Source organism: Mus musculus, chromosome 17 (genome assembly GCF_000001635.26).
Source record: "Mus musculus strain C57BL/6J chromosome 17, GRCm38.p6 C57BL/6J".
Classification (NCBI taxonomy): domain Eukaryota; kingdom Metazoa; phylum Chordata; class Mammalia; order Rodentia; family Muridae; genus Mus; species Mus musculus.
Genome location: NC_000083.6, coordinates 81394800 through 81412635, shown reverse-complemented (window position 1 = coordinate 81412635; position 17836 = coordinate 81394800). Strand labels below are relative to the sequence as shown.

The 17836-nt window shown below is 40.4% G+C and overlaps 1 protein-coding gene across 17 annotated transcripts in view; it reads left to right on the top strand.

Moving 5' to 3' along the window:
- The window catches only part of Slc8a1 (solute carrier family 8 (sodium/calcium exchanger), member 1), a 365283-nt gene that overhangs the window by 325752 nt on the left and 21695 nt on the right, over positions 1–17836 (top strand). For all 17 annotated transcript variants that reach the window (NR_104580.1, NM_001112798.2, NM_001286684.1 and 14 more), the window contains one exon: positions 4294–4569. Coding sequence is in view for 16 of the 17 variants with exons in the window: in NM_001112798.2 (NP_001106269.1) it covers positions 4294–4569 (276 nt within the window). In the remaining variant the exon portion in view is untranslated. The remainder of the gene's footprint in view (positions 1–4293; positions 4570–17836) is intronic.

Here is a 17836-nt window from a genome sequence, read left to right as displayed (position 1 = left end):
GGTCCATTGAGCTGGTACCTTGTTCTGTGCTTCAGGGAAGTGATAGCACCTTGTCATTGCATCAATAGTTGAAGTGAGGCTGTCTCCACTACCTGAACTTGTAATGACTTGGCTATTTTTATCTATTTTATGGTTGTATTTATAGAAGCCAGCATGTGTCAGGGAAGCCATTTATAAGGCTCCGGGAGGGATTATTGGGACCCAGATTGTTTATCTTTCCATTAGTGGAATCTATAAAGCTGAAAAGAAGGATTCTGAGATAAGATGGATTTAACTGGGCGCCTATAAAAGCAAGCCCACCAATGTGTCTATCTCTACGCTAGCGCAGAGGAGGAAAGTAAAGGGAGCATATAACCTCAAACAATCCTCCACTGGCTACAGAACCAGCCAATTGCTGTCTTCTCTGGTATGGCATAAAAAATGTCCCCAAGGTATGAGGGAGGGGGCTCATGTTTCATTGCTCTTTGCAAGAAACCGACTCTTAAAGATCATCCAGCTGGCGGTGGGTGCTCAGAACACAGACACTCTTGTCCTTCCCGAGGACAGGATAAGTGTGCAGCATGCATGGCAGTCAGTGGTCATTTTTTCATAGTTATGTGACTTGTCAGCTAATCAATCAAATTTATAAAGTGCAGTGAGATCCCAGGGAAAAGAATGGACACACGCTTCAACTTTAAAATGCTTTAAAATATATGTGGGCTTCCTATTTCATATTTAAGCATGAGAACATTTAAGATTCCCTATAACGCTGGAAGATATGAGGTATTCTCTCTAACTCACTCCACTCCACTCCACCTCTCTCTCTCTCTCTCTCTCTCTCTCTCTCTCTCTCTCTCTCTCTCTCTCTCTCTCTCTCTCATACATACAGAGAGAAAGACAGAAACAGAGATAGAGACAGAGAGACATACACACACCCACACACACTTTATGTTGGGGGCTTTGTGGTTTGGTGTCTTACTGTATAACTCCAGCTGGGGCTCCAATTCACAGAGATTCACCTGCCTCTGCTTCCCAGGGATTGAAGGAGTATACCACAATCCCCTGTGCTTTATATTATTTTGTTTTAAAAATTCTAGACTATAATTTAGGAAACAGCTTGATAACTAAGCAATGAAATGATGCTGAGAAAACACAGCTGCACACCTAAGAAGGACAGAGTGATGAGCTACATGATCCTCATTAGCTCGAAGCATCCTCAGATACCTGGTACCAATGCTCTCATTATTCCCATCCACGGCCTTCCTAGGAAAGATGTTATTAATTCCACCTTGAAGATAAATGGAACATCTACTCCTGTCACTTCTTTTGACAAGTTTCATTCTTTGCTTTCTGGATCATCTTTAAATTTTGAGACTTGATCATTCCCAAATTAAATAATTTTGCAAAGTCGGAAAGTGCTTCCGCGGATGACAGAAGATCAGTGCACCGAACATTTTAATCATATGTTTTGAGAAATTACAAAGTGCCCATAAATAAAAAAGCTAAGAAAATGATAGGATATAAAATAAATATAATCAGAAATCCCAGTGCTTTTGCTGAGCACATAGCTACCTGTGCTTTACAGGTCTTTGAATGTGAGTGGGGAGGACAGGAGTCAGGCTCTTGAGTCAAACACAGAATTAGTATGGTTCTCATCTCCCACCCACCCTCAGGTTAGCGATGAAGTAAAACATGGCGATATCCCAGTGCATGGACAGTGTTGCTTTGTTTTTAAGTGACATGTAGTAGTTGTACATAGTTGTGACTCCAATGTGACATGCTGATACGCATACTCCACATTTAAGTAGTGACATGGGAGGATCCCAATGAGCTGCTATTGCTTGGCCAAAGCTGCCATAATGCTTAAACAGAAGGATTTCATTCTCTGGGTATCAAGGTGTAAGGTTTGGTTTCTCCCAAGAAACTCCTTAGCTTGAGTGTGTGTGTGTGTGTGTGTGTGTGTGTGTGTGTGTGTGTACATGTACACATATGTATTTGCAATAAGGCCTCATTGTATAACCCAACTGGCCTCAAACTCTGGTTCTTGTCTCTACCTCTAAAATGCTGAACAGCAGGCCTGGGGCACCATGACAGGTGCCAGTGTCCTTTCTGATGCATAGTCTCACTTTATTGTTCCAAGGTGCTGTATCCAAGCTCACATTCAAAGGTTTGATGGTTAGGGCTTCAAAGCATTGCCTTGGAGGGGGGAAGTATAATGTAGCACATATCAGACACCTTTATTCAAAAAGCAGTTTGTGCTTTCAGAACAGAAAACATGCTCTCACCCCAATAGCATGAACCTGGGAGGTCAACAGTGCTTTTTCACTCACAAAATTTTCTATCAATTCACTTGACTCAAGTTGTTCACCTAAATAGTCCCCAAAGGTGACTCTGTACACCTGTCAGAGCTTTCTCCTAGTAGCTTATTGGCTATGTCCCAAAGCATCAAAGGCGAGACTGCATCTTCTACAATCAAACTGTGTATGGAACAATTGTAGTCATGTTCTCATGGAAGAACAGTCCATTGCTTCCTCTCTATTCTAGAAAACCCAGACACCCCACTTCCATGTTTCATGAGACCCTCTCTCTGCTCCAGGCTTGAGTGTGCCTAAAGCAGTGGTCCTCAATCTTCCTAAACAGAGTTTCTCATGTTCTGGTGACCCACCAACCATAAAATTACTTCATTGCTACTTCATAACTGTAATTTTCTGTTATAAATTGTAAATATCTAATACGCAGGATATCTGATAAGTACCCCCAAAGGGGTCACAACCTACAGGTTGAGAACCAGAGGTGTAAGGGTTTTTCCATGTTTCTTTTTGCCCCAGATGGCTTCACCCTAGACTGTGTCACAGAGACCGTAGGCACTTTCTCTGTACTGCAGTTCTCAGATCATACATTTGGCTAGAGAGCTGCCAGCCCCACCTGCTGCCAGCCATATTAGTTGGAACAAGGTAAATAAATTCTGGGTGGTGTTGTAGGAAGTAAACAAAATGGTCAAGGAGTTCCTTTAATAATCACAAAACACACGACCCTGTATTTACCACCACTTTGATAGTGACATTCACTATCATAGTTTGAAAATACATGAGTGGGGGTTATTTTTGCTTACGGTAGATTGCATTTATACTACTGCTATATTACCTATTAATGAAATCTGTCTTAGGCTACGGTCATTGTTATTATTTAGTAGTAGTAGTAACTTCCTGGTCTTTTAAACTAGCAAGCCTTCTTCATTTCTTTGTATGTTCAAGTGTGACTTAATTGAATAACTTGTGGTCTGTGTCCATATATCATGTAATTTCATGGTGATATAAAAATCAGTAGAAATCTGTGAATGCATTCCTTCAGCTAACATACACTTAGTCATCTAAGTGGTGGAGATGATGTTACCAAATGCTAGGGATGCAAAACGCATAAATGGTTCACAGTCAACTGGAGAAAAGAGAACACATCAGACAGGTCTGATTTTAGATAAAGCAGCAGCTTCAAAGGTTGAGCATGCAGCCAAATCACAAGGAGGGTATACAAGCCCAGACTTATTGTCATATTCAATTAGACCGAGAATTTATACTTCTAGTAAGTTCCCTGTTACCATTGCTTGGGGAACACCTGAGAACAGTTCATCTATAGTTTTAAGTATATGGAGCCATGAAAGCTCTGAAGAGGGGTGAGAGGCATTCCAAAGGATGAGTGAAGAAGACGGTGGGTGGAGGACTAGGAATATGGGGAACCAAAGTTAACTCTAAAGCCAGAGAAAATGCAGGTAAGAAACTATTTGGGTACAATAAAAGTAAGATCTGTATTTAACTACAGGAGGTGAATCTAGAGTGGTGTAAATGGTCCATTGCTGTGCTAAGGGACCTTGATTGAATGTCACCCTGTAGGAGTCATTCAACTATCAATGAGACTTTAAGCTGAAAGGGAAGATTCCCCAGTAGAACTTTCTCCAAATTCTAGAAAGAAGGTTCTCTCCCAGATTTCCAACTTTTGGCAAGAAATTATATGCATCACTCTGGTAGCAAACTCCACTGGGATGTGATATGAGCAGTGTGTAGGTATTGATTATATGGTAGTGGGTATTGATTATACGTCAGCTTTTGTCACTGACCACTGAGCTATATCAGTGTGGTCTCTGAGTACCATGACAAATAATTGGCTCATGGTGATTAACTTTTAGAAAGCCTTAAGCTTATTGACCTCTTATGGCCTCCTTTCCCTCAGAGGAGTGTGACAATGGCCTAGACCCTGGCCTAGTATGGAAGAAGACCTGGGTAGCTGTGTCTTAATGAAATATGCTGTGTTCTTTTCCAGGGGAAGATGACGATGATGATGAATGTGGGGAGGAGAAGCTGCCCTCCTGTTTTGATTACGTGATGCACTTTCTCACAGTGTTCTGGAAGGTTCTGTTTGCCTTCGTCCCACCTACAGAATACTGGAATGGCTGGGCCTGCTTCATTGTCTCCATCCTCATGATCGGCCTACTGACCGCCTTCATTGGAGACCTGGCTTCCCACTTTGGCTGCACCATTGGTCTGAAAGATTCCGTGACTGCCGTTGTGTTTGTTGCTCTTGGAACCTCGGTGCCAGGTAAGAGTTGATTCATAGGTAACTCTTCCAAAACAAAAAAGCACACGTTCGTGCGTGCATGCATGTGTGCGAGTGTGCCCACACACACACACATCATTTTGTTTATGTTGTGTTGGTATACGGCATAACCATCAGGTATCAATTGCAAATAGTTTCTTGGTTAAGAGAGTCCGTGTCATCCTCCCCTGTTCAGTGCTGGGAATTGATCTGGTCTGAACCTGTGGTGGGTTTCATGTGTGCTGTCACAGTCTGAGTTAACACATGTATCAGCAATGTTCTGTCTGGAACACTGTTTCGTTGGAGTCCTCCAACACCTCTGGCCCTTATAATCTTTCCACCTCCTCTTCTACATAGATCCTTGAGCCTTGAAAAGAAGTTTTGATGAAGACACCCATTCAGTGTTGAGTGCTCCAGAGTCTCTCACCCACTGCACATTGTCCAGTTGTGAATCCCTTTGTTAATTACCATCTACTTCTCTGATGGGGCTTCAGCAATGTTCTGCTCTATGGGTGTAGAAATAATATTTTTTTAAGTTTCCTAATTGTGAGAAATTCCAGTTCTCACTTCTCTTCTCATATGTCAACCCCCTTCTCAAATTCCCCATCCTATTGACATGCAATCCAGAGCTTGAGACTGCCTCCTTGATCATGGGTCATATAGCATACTAATTTCAACTCTCTAGCTCTAAGTTCTGAGACAAGTCACCAGCTAAGAGAAAGTGGGAGCATGGTGCCTCTAACATACCTAGAGCTTTGATAAACTTTAACCACACCTCATACCAAAACTGGACCATAACAATTGATTTCTTACCAGATGAATCCAATCAAACCATTAGTTGTTGTATATGTGAAAAGCCCCTGTGCTTTATGGCAATGGTAACTGTATATCAAGCTACCTAAATAAGATATCCACAGAACTCAGGCCAGCACTTTGAAATTTTGGGTAAACTGTGTGGTCTCTCCAAGTCCAAAACTATATCACATCCCACTGTTTCTGTGGAAAAGAAGGCTCCTGATTCAAGGAGAAAGCATGACTTAAATACTTGGAAGCAGCCTTCTGGAAAGGCGAGGCCTCCTCTGATTGGACATTTATTTTTAGCTCACAGTAATTTATTTGGATAAATCCCATTTATGGGGCCAAGGCATTCTGCCTCATATGCTGGTTTCTAGATATCGGGTTTCCTGTATCTAGAATCCTGTGGACATTGGATTCTGGAAAAAAACATTCTGTAGTTACAAGGGAACCTATGAGGCACTGAGCAGCTGGGAGCACTGTCCTCCACCCCATGAAGTCTGGCCTTGATCTTTCTCCATTGTCTCAACTGGTCTGTACCTGAGGCCTGCCCACTGCCCCTTGAACTTTCCCTCTGCCAGATGCTCATCATAAGCCAGAAAAAAAAAATTTAAGATGTGAATATTCCAGACTGTCTTTTAGCCCCTGGCACTGTAAGATTTTTCTGTTCCCTTCAGTGCCCTGGTTATCCTTTTATCCTTTGAAATACGCCATGTAGGAATTATTTTTCCTCTGGGGGTTTTAAGACATGAAAGGAAACACAATTCTGGAGGGTTTTAAACTTTTTCTTTCAGTGTGTGTGTATATATATATATATATATATATATATATATATATATATAGAGAGAGAGAGAGAGAGAGAGAGAGAGAGAGAAAATTCACAAACAAAAGCTCTTATCTTGGGGAAGCTTATATCATTTTTGAATTTTAAATACCACAAAAGAATTTGAGATAAGGCTGGTCCTATTGACTTATCCACAATTTTCTTTTTTTCTGTGGCACTGATGTACACCCAGGAGTATAGCCCAGGTGACTATACTTCTGTTATTCATTCACAGTGTGGGTCTAAGTGACTTTTTGACTCTCTGTGCCTGTTCTTCTGCCTGAAAAAAAAGGACACTAATACTTATGGCAGTTCAAGCAGAATTGGCTAGAGGATTTAATAATATGTTCTGTACATTAATATAAAATACAGAAATTAATTACCTCAGATTTTACACTAAGATCAATTCTAAACAATGTCAAAAGGATTGGAGAACATGATGATGGGTGAAGAGAAGTTATGAACACGATAGGAAACTCTGTAGGTGGCCATAAAGCTCTAGTGTGTGTTAGGTGTGTGCACTATATTTATATGCCTATTATTTACATTTTTAAGTGATATAGGGTTGGTTCCTTGCAACCTCAGTCTGTGTATTTTTCCCCTTAGATCCTGCTCCAAAAGGTGAGATGGTTCCTTTTGTTTAGTTTTTCCCTGCACTAAAATTCAAACTATATTGTGTTACCTTTATAACAAAAATTATTCATTATTAACGGTTTATGTTTCAGTTTTTTTTTTCATTTCCCAGCTTCTAGGAAGCTCCTAAGGCTAACACAGTCTATAATGTGTTTAAGTAGGAAAGCATTTTACAGTTTCCACATCATGATGCTTTCTCATCATGATTTCTCAGTGGGCCTTAAGAGAGCTGGCGTGTAGCAGACGTCATACTGATACCTCGAGAAAAGGCAAATCCCAATGTCACCCTCTAAAGACAGCTCCACAGGTCACAAGAGAGTGAACACTAAGACTTTCTCTCATGTTTCACCAAGTTAAGAGAATAAATTATTTGTCTACACTTAGTTTAAGTTCATGGATGGAATTTGTGTAATTTATACTACAGTTCGTAGCCGTTCCGCCCTGCCATTTTAAACATATATTTAAAGTACTGTATGAACGCTTCTCCATATGCCTTACAATTTTCTTGAAATTATTCCTATCTCGTCACCTCAGTTTTGACATTTTTTCACTTTTAAAGCATGCCATACTGTGGCTATATGCAAACTCTTGATCCCAGGCTCTTATTCACTTTAGAATAAAAATCAGACAGTAGGCTTTATGTTTCAAACAATTTCTGAAATTAGTAAAGACTTGCCTTTATCGTTCTGCACTCATTATTTTATAAGTAACAATTTTAAAGCTTAGTCTACTGGAAGTATTCAGCTCTGAAGTAGCTAGCAATAAATGAAATACCCAGACATTTCTCATCAGCCCAGATACGTGAGACTGGGATGCATGTGAGCAAGGAGATTTGGTCATTGCAAGGCTAGGTCAAACTGCCTGTAGTACACAGCTGTCTAGGTGTGGGTGGGCGGAGTCTGGAGAAAGCGCATTCAGGATGCTCTCCAAACAGACAGAGGAAGGATTACTGATAGCTCTGGAAGCCAATCTCCAGCAGAATGAGAGTGAACTTCTGTCCAAGGATTGTCAAGAAACACACTCACTCCAGCGCTCTCTTAAGCACAGATGTGGGGTCAGAAGGGGACAGGACAACACCCAATCTAAGCAAGCACTTCTCAGTGGGAAATTCTTCCCAGCTATTCTGAATCGGCAGCCATCTGAGCTCCAAAAAGAACAGCAGGGAATCATGTTGGCTTAGTTTCTTCTTGTTGTATCCTGTCCACAAAGACCTGATGATGTTGGTACAGAACTCACAGGCAGACAGGTTAACGCTTCACAGACTTCAGTTGCTGAAAGATTGAACACCCTTCTCTCAGAAATCGGGATATAAAAGCACATGCTTCGAGACAATATAAAAGAACATAAGCATTCAAGTCAGGTGCAGCAGGGTATAAACCAGCCCACCCCCTTCTGCATATGACTGTGCATGACATGCTGTGGGGAGGCACGTTGTCTAACACCTGCAAGCCTTGGTTTCTTGGCCTGACTCATACAAAATTAAAATCCCTCCACAATAGGAAGGTGGTTTTAGCAATTAAACTGCTTGTCCTGAAAGCAGGAGGGTGAGGATTGGATTAGGAGTCCCAGAAGCCACATAAAAGCTGGGTAGATATGGCTGCCTAGCTGTAATGCCAGCAATCAGAATGGAGAGACAGGAGAATCCTGGAGCAAGCTGGCTACCTAGACAAGCCTCATCAGCAAGCTCATGGTTCAGTGAGAGACCCTGACTCACTGACTAAGACAGAGCCATCAAGGAAGAATTTGACATCAATCTTAGGCTTCTACAGGCATGTATTTGTATATATGTGAGCCCACACACTTGCAAACACACACCTAGGCATGAAGAAATACATAGTGGCAGGAGAGGGATTGAAATATATCTCATAGCACTGTTGTGAAAACCACTCATCTTTATACCTGGCAGCAGGAGAAGCATAAAGCTAATACTAAGAGAAATGTTATCTTATTTTTCTTCTATTTCAATCTGCTATTGAAAAGCTTAGTCGTCTGGGGTATTTAGCCCAAGTATACCTATTAAAGTATGGGTCGCTACATAAATTATTGGCCTATCTCCCTTGATACATTATGCTGGGGGTTGTTGGTGGGTAGATATCCTTAATGGCTTTGTTTCTTGCTATTTTATTACATCTTCTTGAGCTCCAGCCTCTGAACACTGGCACTTCAAGTCAGATAGTCACAGTATTCAAAGGGAGCCACTCCACAGTGTGTATATGGATCTAGTTAAATGGTCAACATTTTCTATCATCCCAAATGGTCTACCCAGAGCCAAGATTCCCCAGTGCCTATGGTATCAGCTCCTCCAAGAGGCTGCTTCGGGGAAGGAATATTTTGTCTTCTGATACTCTAATGTTAGACAGCCAGTTTCTTCACTACCAAGAAAGGTCATAGCTAAGAAAACAGGACTGTCAGACCCACAGTCAGGCTGGAGGCAAGGCCACTGGGGACAGTGCCAGGGAAGCAGTCCTCAGCAGCATTAGTCACATCAATGCTTTCCTACAGACCCCATCTTAACCCTACTACAGCCGGGAGCCATCTGGAGGTTCAGTGGTCAATACTCACCAGCGCAGTCACCCACAGTTAGGTGATGTTAATTGAAGTTGAAAGAAGTGTACAAGAACAGAACTTGACAAGGATAGAGAAGTAAAAGAGGGCTGGATACCAGATTTCATAAGAATTCCTCTGTAACCAACGCCACAGCTGCCTTTTGTTTTAAGTAAAACACTTCACAAGCACAGCCATGAAAAGAGTCCAAAACACTTGCGAGAACCTAGGAGATCCACTCCAACCCCTCCTGCAGCTTCTATTCTTTCTGATCAGACCAAGAGCCTATACTACATGACTTGAACGTTTTCTGCTGGCAGTTACAGCCCTTAACTTATTTTTCTCAATACTGAGTGAGCACATGGCATTGAACACAAGGCTGGATCATGACCAAGATGATAGCAATGATGTCATCCCTCGGGAGGCAGTCCAGGGAGCATAGATACTCAGCATGTGTCACACCCAGCCTGAAACCTTACAGAGGCCTTGGACTAGTGCCCCAGTGGCACACCAGCCAATTTCACTCAGTCTTATTAAAATCACAGGATAAGAGAGAGACATTAAAAATACTGCATTCCATCTTATCTGAGACTTTTTACAATAGTCTCTGCCAGTCAAAGCAAGGACAACAGTAGACACAGGATGCTATGTGTACACACACGCCCATGTGTGTGTGTCTTCCTATACTTGAAATACTCATGTTATGTTTGTGTGTTGTGAGAGAATGTAAGTTCCCACTTCTTTCCATCTTAGGTACATTTAACAAGAAGCAAGTTTCATGTAAAATAAAGACCTCAGTCCCTTTAGCCCCATGAAGATCAAAAAGTGTGCAGTCGGTCCTCTGGCAGTGGTGTTTGGTTGATTTTCCTCCCTTTCTCCTTATATTTGGAAATAAGATAGTAATTAAAAAAATCTCAAAGCTACTCTTTTGTTCTTTTAAATGCAGACCAATCCTACATTTTTTAACACATTATTCAGGCATTACTTTCAACCCATAAAATTCACACATTTGAAGAACGCCCCATACAGACTGTTTAGTAAATTTACTATTCACTATTCACTGCTATTGTTACCCTAAAACCTCTTGTTTTAGGTCATTGACTACTCCCAATAAAGATCCCTCACCATTGACAGATAATGTTGATTTCTTCCTCCAGCCTCAGGAAATCTCTCACACACTTTCTGACTCTATAGTTCTGTTTTTTTCTGAGTTAACATCGAAGACATTTTATTATAAAAATGCGGGTTCTCCATTTTGCTATAATTGTATTTCCTCATAGTACATAAGGATGGATTTATTGAATATAAATTTAAAGATGTTTAAGTGTCTTTTTACCAGACATCTTTCAACCCTGTGGAGGTATTTTTCATCTTAGCTGCTTTGGACATCTGTAAATTTTGACATCTTTGAAGCAATCCAAATACTTCAAAGTACCTTCTCCCCAGAAATACTATTAACTCATACATTTTTGTTTCCTAGCAGGAAAAAAATTACACAATGACACTTAGAATCAACACTGGGGAACTGTAGGATGCTCCCCAATGTTTAACGTTATGTAAGCCTTTTATATATGTGTTTGACCACTTCAGTTTGTTGATCATAGCCAGTGTTAAGGAGCCCAGGGTCATTAATTCAGCTTCTCATTTTCCAAAAGTGTCGCGATCAATACAGCCTATCACAACTGTTCGGGAGAGAATACAGAAACCCAGACCTATTCACCAGGGCCTATCACCCTGTACAAAGAATTCACACTGCTGCCAAGCTCATAAGAAGAAATATTAGGCTGCAGGAAAGTGTCTCTTCATTACCATGTCACGGACACAGTGTGAACAACAGAATGACTTCAGGCTCATTGGTATTTTTAGAAAGGAAGACAAATACAATTGTCACTTAATTTAAACAGTAAATCTTACGTGTGGGTATAAAAGAATGTTGGTATCTGTTTGGGATAGAGCATGGTATAAATATGAAGTCACAGCACTTGGCATTTATGTGCAATACCAGCTGGATACCATCTTTGCTCCCAGCACACAGACCTTACAGTCTGCCTCTTCACGGGGATGAAACATAAGCTATATATTACTTGTTTATACTCTGCTTCATTCTAAAAATTAAATCCATGAAATGCCCTCCATGATGTAGACACCTTTCCCAGCGCATGATCACCAAAGATGCTAAATTGGTGAGTGACCATATTCAATAACCTTCATTTAGCTCAGCAAATATAAATCCTGTACGTCATGCGCAGGAAAAAGATGGCTGATTTGGGCTCTATTATTTGTGATCAGAGAGCTGCATTATGCTCGTTTCCTTCTTTCCTTCTGGAGCACAGGGGCCTCTAGGGCATGGGCTCTGATAAATTGCAAGCTATTATTAGGTTATCATAGTAAAATATCATGGGTCGAGACAAACAGCAAGACTCTCTGCAGATCCAAAGAGAAATGATCCCCAGTAGGGTCTGTAGCCAGGCTCAGCAGAGGACTAATTATAGCCTGTCATTCCTGAGCTGTATTTACAAAACAACAAAAAGCCCACAGATGTACAAAATGGTCATGAAAATGTCCTTCTTCTGAGGAATATGTGTGTTGAGGCTTCAGATGGCCGAAACTGGCAAAGAAAGCCCCCAGAGGTAGCTTGTTTGTCAAGTGGGGATCTGAGGGTAAAACAGCTGGGTGGGAGTGGACGGTTGCTATGTCAACAGTTGCTATGGCCTTGCGCAAGCAGTCCACCGGAGGTCTTACCTGCCCCACACTCTGTGCTTCAAGAGTTCTACATTTAGGCAGAAGAGAGAAACGGATGCAGAAGAAGTTGATATCAGAAAGTTTTCTAAAATCAAGTATTGTTATCCTGGGTCTATTATGGAATTTTTATTGGCAAAAAAAAGCATAAAAATCTGTAAGATTGTTTGATAAGGTCTATAAATAACTAGGGAACCTAAACAGATCTGTGAAATAATGTGGCTCTCCTACATGAAAAACTCAACTTGTCTTTCTTCTGCCCTAGTCATAAAGGCATTCAAAAAGATATCTACAAAGAATGTCTCAAAGATACTCAAAGAAAGGAAGTAGCATATGAGCAGGGAATAGCCTTAGGCCCCTCTGCACCCTGTCCCTTCATTCATTCTAGAAATATCTCACCAAGAACCCACTCAGCACTAGGCATAGTTTCACAAGGGAGTAGCAGATGGATGTGAACAATTCCATGGAGCCTGCACTCCATTTCTGAGCATGGTACATAGTTATGGAGATGGAAGCTGTTGAAAAGAAAGGAAAACACGCTGTGATGTCATTGAATAGTCCTTATTTGGGGTGGGGCCACATTTAAATAGGGTAGGTTAACTCCTTAGACCACTAATCATTGCCAACTTGCACTTAAAGCCTTTAACACTCCCCCTGAAAACTGACTGGTGTTGTCTTTAAGACTATGGATCTGCATTGACTTTCTGGGCTTCCCATCCCACACAGCACCTTTGAACACTTGGTGTTCTTCTTCTCCTGGGCAGCTGCTGCTCTCCTCTTGCTTCTGCCACATCTGCTCTCCTCATTGCCCTGGATTTCCCTCCCTAAACTTTCTAGCTCCCTTCATTCCCAATATTCTAGGTTAGTTCTGGCTTTGAAAATATCTAAATCATGGTCCCACTAAGGCATCACTTATTAATGATGATTCCTGAAGGCATAACATTTTAAATTAATACACATGCGGGGAAAAAAATATTTCAATGTCATCTAAACTGCCATGGCTTCATTAACAAGAAAATAATTTCTTGTAACCTAATCACTTTAATACCCACAGAAGCTCTGGCAGTTAGGTAATACAGAGGGTTATCAGTGCCAAACATGGGCCATGGTCTAGGAAGGTGAATGGAGATGCTATTCCCTCCTTGGGGGTGTGGTGAGGTAGAGCTAAGGGTAACTGTCCACCCAACCTCATAGTTGTTGGAAAAAGCAAGCAAACCACAAAACAGCTGTGCAACCATTCTGAAATTGGCATGCGTGTTACAATTAAGAGATGTTTGCCAGCGGGCTTTAAGTATCTGAGGCAATTGTTCTGAGTGGCTGGGAAAGAGGCAGGTATGTTCAGCTCACTTTATCCTAGGCATTTTATGTGGTGTTTATAGTAATGATTATATATTAGAAAGATCCCACATATACAGGCTGAACGATGTGGGCATTATGTTTCTTCTTCAAGTATCTCAAAGGCACAGATCTTTGACCAAGTCTGTAAAAAGTATTTGTCAGGTTAAATGAATAGGCAGAGCAATCCCATGCAGTGCAATCAATAAAACACACCACAGGTAAATAAAGGATAATGTATCTATAACACAAATTACAAAATGAAGACATAAAGTCGGTAGTCAGAAGGAAGAGAAGACACAGAGGTACCTTCAGCTCTGTTGTCAAAGTTTACTTTAAGATTATACTCCTTAGCTGAACATGGTGGTCCATACCTTTAATGTAGAGGAAGAAGCAAGCAGATCGCTGTGGATGCAAGGGTAGCCTGGTTGCATAACTAGTTTCAAACCAGCCAGGCTACATTGGAAGACCTACTTTGTCTCAGATTTTAAAAGTTTGGAGATAAAGAAGAAAGAAAATAATCTACTCTTTCATGTAATTTTTCCTATCCTGGACACATCCCTGAACTTGGGCTCCAAGCTAGGCCCTGCTAGCCAGGACACCCCCAACTTGGTCTCTTAGAATACCCCCTTCTCATCCTCTATAACCCTTAAACAAATCCAATCTGTATGTTGTACTGAGACTCTACATCTGCCTGGCTTAACCCTGACAATTAGCACAGCCAAAAGGACCAGAAAACATTTTAAGCTCAACCCTCATTCCTGCCTAGATAAACTTTATCAATAATAAGACTATATATATGTATATGTATATATATATGTGTGTGTGTATGTATATATACATATACATATATATATATATATCTTATGAGTCTTTTAATAACAAATAAAAATGCATACCCTTTATAAATGAGGCAGAAATGTTAATAAGCTGTAGAATATATAGTCTCACCACCAATTAACATTCCTATATCTTTCAAATTTTAAATTTCTGTAATTCTTAAGGAAACTGCACAAAAATATGCACACTGGCATATTTTGACCCTTATTTTTTAAATAGACTAATCTTTTACAGATATTACATCATATATTATACATATTATACAGATTGCATATATCATACATATCACACATATTATACATATTAAACATATCATATCACACATATTATATATATTATACATCTTACATATATTATACATATTGCACATTATACACACACACACATATATATATACATATTTTATGACCTTTTTCGCATAATAGTAATGTGTTGTGGACACTCACAATTTTAACAGTTCTAAAATATTATGAGTTACAATTTATTTTATCAAGGATATTAGACAAGTGGGTTTTACCCAACTTTTTTCTAACATTAAAACTTCTGCATAAACTAAGACTTTACACAAACTTATCCACCTGCTAAATTTATTTCATATTTAGTTCCATTTCTAAACCAGAAGCTGGAATGTTGGACCAATATTTGTTCTTACCTCAGCTGTCTACACAGGTCACTTACACAGGAATGAGCTAACTGGGGGAATCCAAGCCCAATCACAGCACGACAGGAGCTAGGCATTGTTATAATCAACAAAGCAACCCACTCAGAAGAATCCATCTGTGTGGAATAATTATCTACAGGACAAAGGAACATTGTGACTGTCTTCAATGTGCTGTCTAGATCCACAGGGTCAGTGGTTACAGTACCTGAGCTGACCAGGAAGTTCTATCACAGCCTATAGGTGAGAGGAAGGGTTTGGAGATGGGTAGGGGCAGATGTCTTCAAGTACAGTTTCTTCTACTGATCCTTGGCAGGTGCCTCTAGCTTTAGCAAGACGCCTAGCTCCAAAGCACAGGTTTTTCCCATTCTAGAGTGGGACTTGAAGCAGAGATAACCTGAGCAGATTCAAGGAGAAGGCGAATGAGAATTATACAAAGCATGGGAGGGGAAGTATAAGGTTCTGATACAATGATGGAGGGAGAAAAAAAAAGACAGAGAAACAGAGATAATGAGAGAAGGGGAAGAGAAGTAAGGAGAGAGGAGAAAGAGAGAGAAAGACAAAGACTGAGAGACAGAGAGGGAATAAGAGACAGAAGAAATAAGCTGGGTCTGAATTGTCTTAGAAGCAGGAAGTGAGTTTCTCTCTCACAAACCAGCTGGTCTGAGGAGATGGCAGCTAATGCTCCAATGTGTTCAATTGCTCCTCCCTTCCAAAAAGCATCCAAATGCTGCTGAATTAATTCAAACTGAATTTGTACTCTTATAGACTCCATGTTATTAACTTTTATAATAAAAGTAATAGAATCATACTTCAAATATAGAATTATCAGAACCCGGGTGCTATTTTAAAAACAGGCTTACCCATGTTTGCTTCTGGATATTGTAGAGAGGGAGAACATAAATATAACCCAAGAAAAGCCAGAAACCTAGAACTGAACAATAACTTTAAAGTCAGTTACAACTCTGTTAATGATTTGGAGCAGTGGCTCTCAGCTTCCCTAATGCTGTGACTCTTTAATACGGTTCCTCGTGTTGTAGAGATGCCCAACCATAAAATTATTTTCATTCCTGCTTCATAACTGTAATGTTACTACTGTTGTGAATAGAATAGTGCAAATATCTCTTTTCTGGTGGTCTTGGGTGACCCTTGTGAAGGGTCATCTGACCCCCCAAAAGGTCGTGACCCGCAGATTAAGAACTGTTCTAGAAGGATGGAGGTCAGTCCATAAAAGCAGCTGGCTTTTAGCCTCTCTCCAGCCCTCTTCAAAAGACTGTTTTACTTAAGAAGTCAAGCTGCTACTTCTGTAGAAAATGATTTCATTCATTTTATTCACTTGTGCAGCCATCTTAACATGGCGTTGTTACAGTTGGTTGCAAACATCTTTGTAGTCGTCCCAACAACTGGTGATGAAGAAATCTGACTCCAGCTAGGGCCCTGCTTTTTTATACTGAACCTCAAGGTTTGCCTCCCATTCGTAAAATAAATTTCAGCACATTCCTTATTCTTTACACTTTATTTGTCTCATCAATAAAACAAAGGTAATAATAGTGTACATATTAGGTGTCTTATACTAAATTAGAATCCATGTATTATGTCTAACCTAGTGAGCCTCAATAGATGTTCATTCTTGTCTCAATTACCACCATCTTTTGTGGTCATAGCAGACAGAATCACATTCTCCTATCTTCCTTCAGAGAGTCTACTAAACCCAAATCACCTCCTTGAAATAAACTGTGATAAAAGATCAAAATAATAGCACCATAATCTCAGCTATTGATGGAACAAAAAAATTCTGAAACCATAGTAATAGATATTTAAAAAAATAAAAATAAATAAAAATAAAAAACCTACCACCTTCCAGGTACCAGGCTAGGTCCTTTTACATTACTTTGTAAGATCATTTTAACAGCTGTACAAATAAGCACTTACATTTTACCTCATTTACAAATGAGGTTTCAGAAGCCTTTGAGATTAATTATCCTGAATTAACTTAGACAGTTGATTAAAAATGAACACAGAACCAGATCTTCTTCTAATGCTTGGCTCCTTGCTCTCGGACTTGGGTTATCCAGTTTATGAGCTTAGGGCCAGTGTTCTTCAGTAGCAGTCATGGTTACCCACATAGACACACTGATTCTGTTGGCCACACAAGCCACCTACCTACCTTCAAGTTCATTTGGTAAATGTTCTCATTATGAGCAGAAGCCAGCAGCATTCAGCAGCCTGTCCATAAGGTTTAGAAAGAACAAAGGAACCTCTCTCCTATCAGTCCCCCTCAGTCCCCTTACTCATCAGGCATGCACTGGCAATTCAAACCTGTAACTTATAGAGGTCATTTTGACCTCTTACAATAAATAAGTGGCGCTCAAAAGACGAGGGTCCTGAGAGTGCAGGCACACATATTCTGCTCCACTTCAGACCCACATTAAAAACCTCAAAGAACAGCCAGAAGGGAATACCACTACTCTTCTGTATACTAGGCTAGTTTATTTCGGGTTTCTTTAGAACCAAAGAGAAGATGGATTGAGTGCTCCAGAAATTCAAGTAAATACAGCAATTCCAAGGCAAGGAAGCTGTCAGGGTCCTCTTAAAGATTCAGACTGGGGCTGGGATGATGGCTCAGCAGTTAAGAGCATCCACTGTTCTTAAAGAAAAACTTCAGCTCCCAGCACCCACATCCAAGGGTTTACAGCCCCCTGCATCTCCAGCTTAAGGGACACAGGCCTCTGTTGGCACAATTCATCTTTCCCAGTGTTCACATAAAGAAATGAGAATAAAATCTTTTTTTAAAATGCTCAGGCTATTTATTTTGATTTTTAGCAAATTTTATCAAATGCCAAGAATCTATTCCACCAAGGAGGGACCTGCAATCCTCTCAATAATTTATGGACATTTCACTG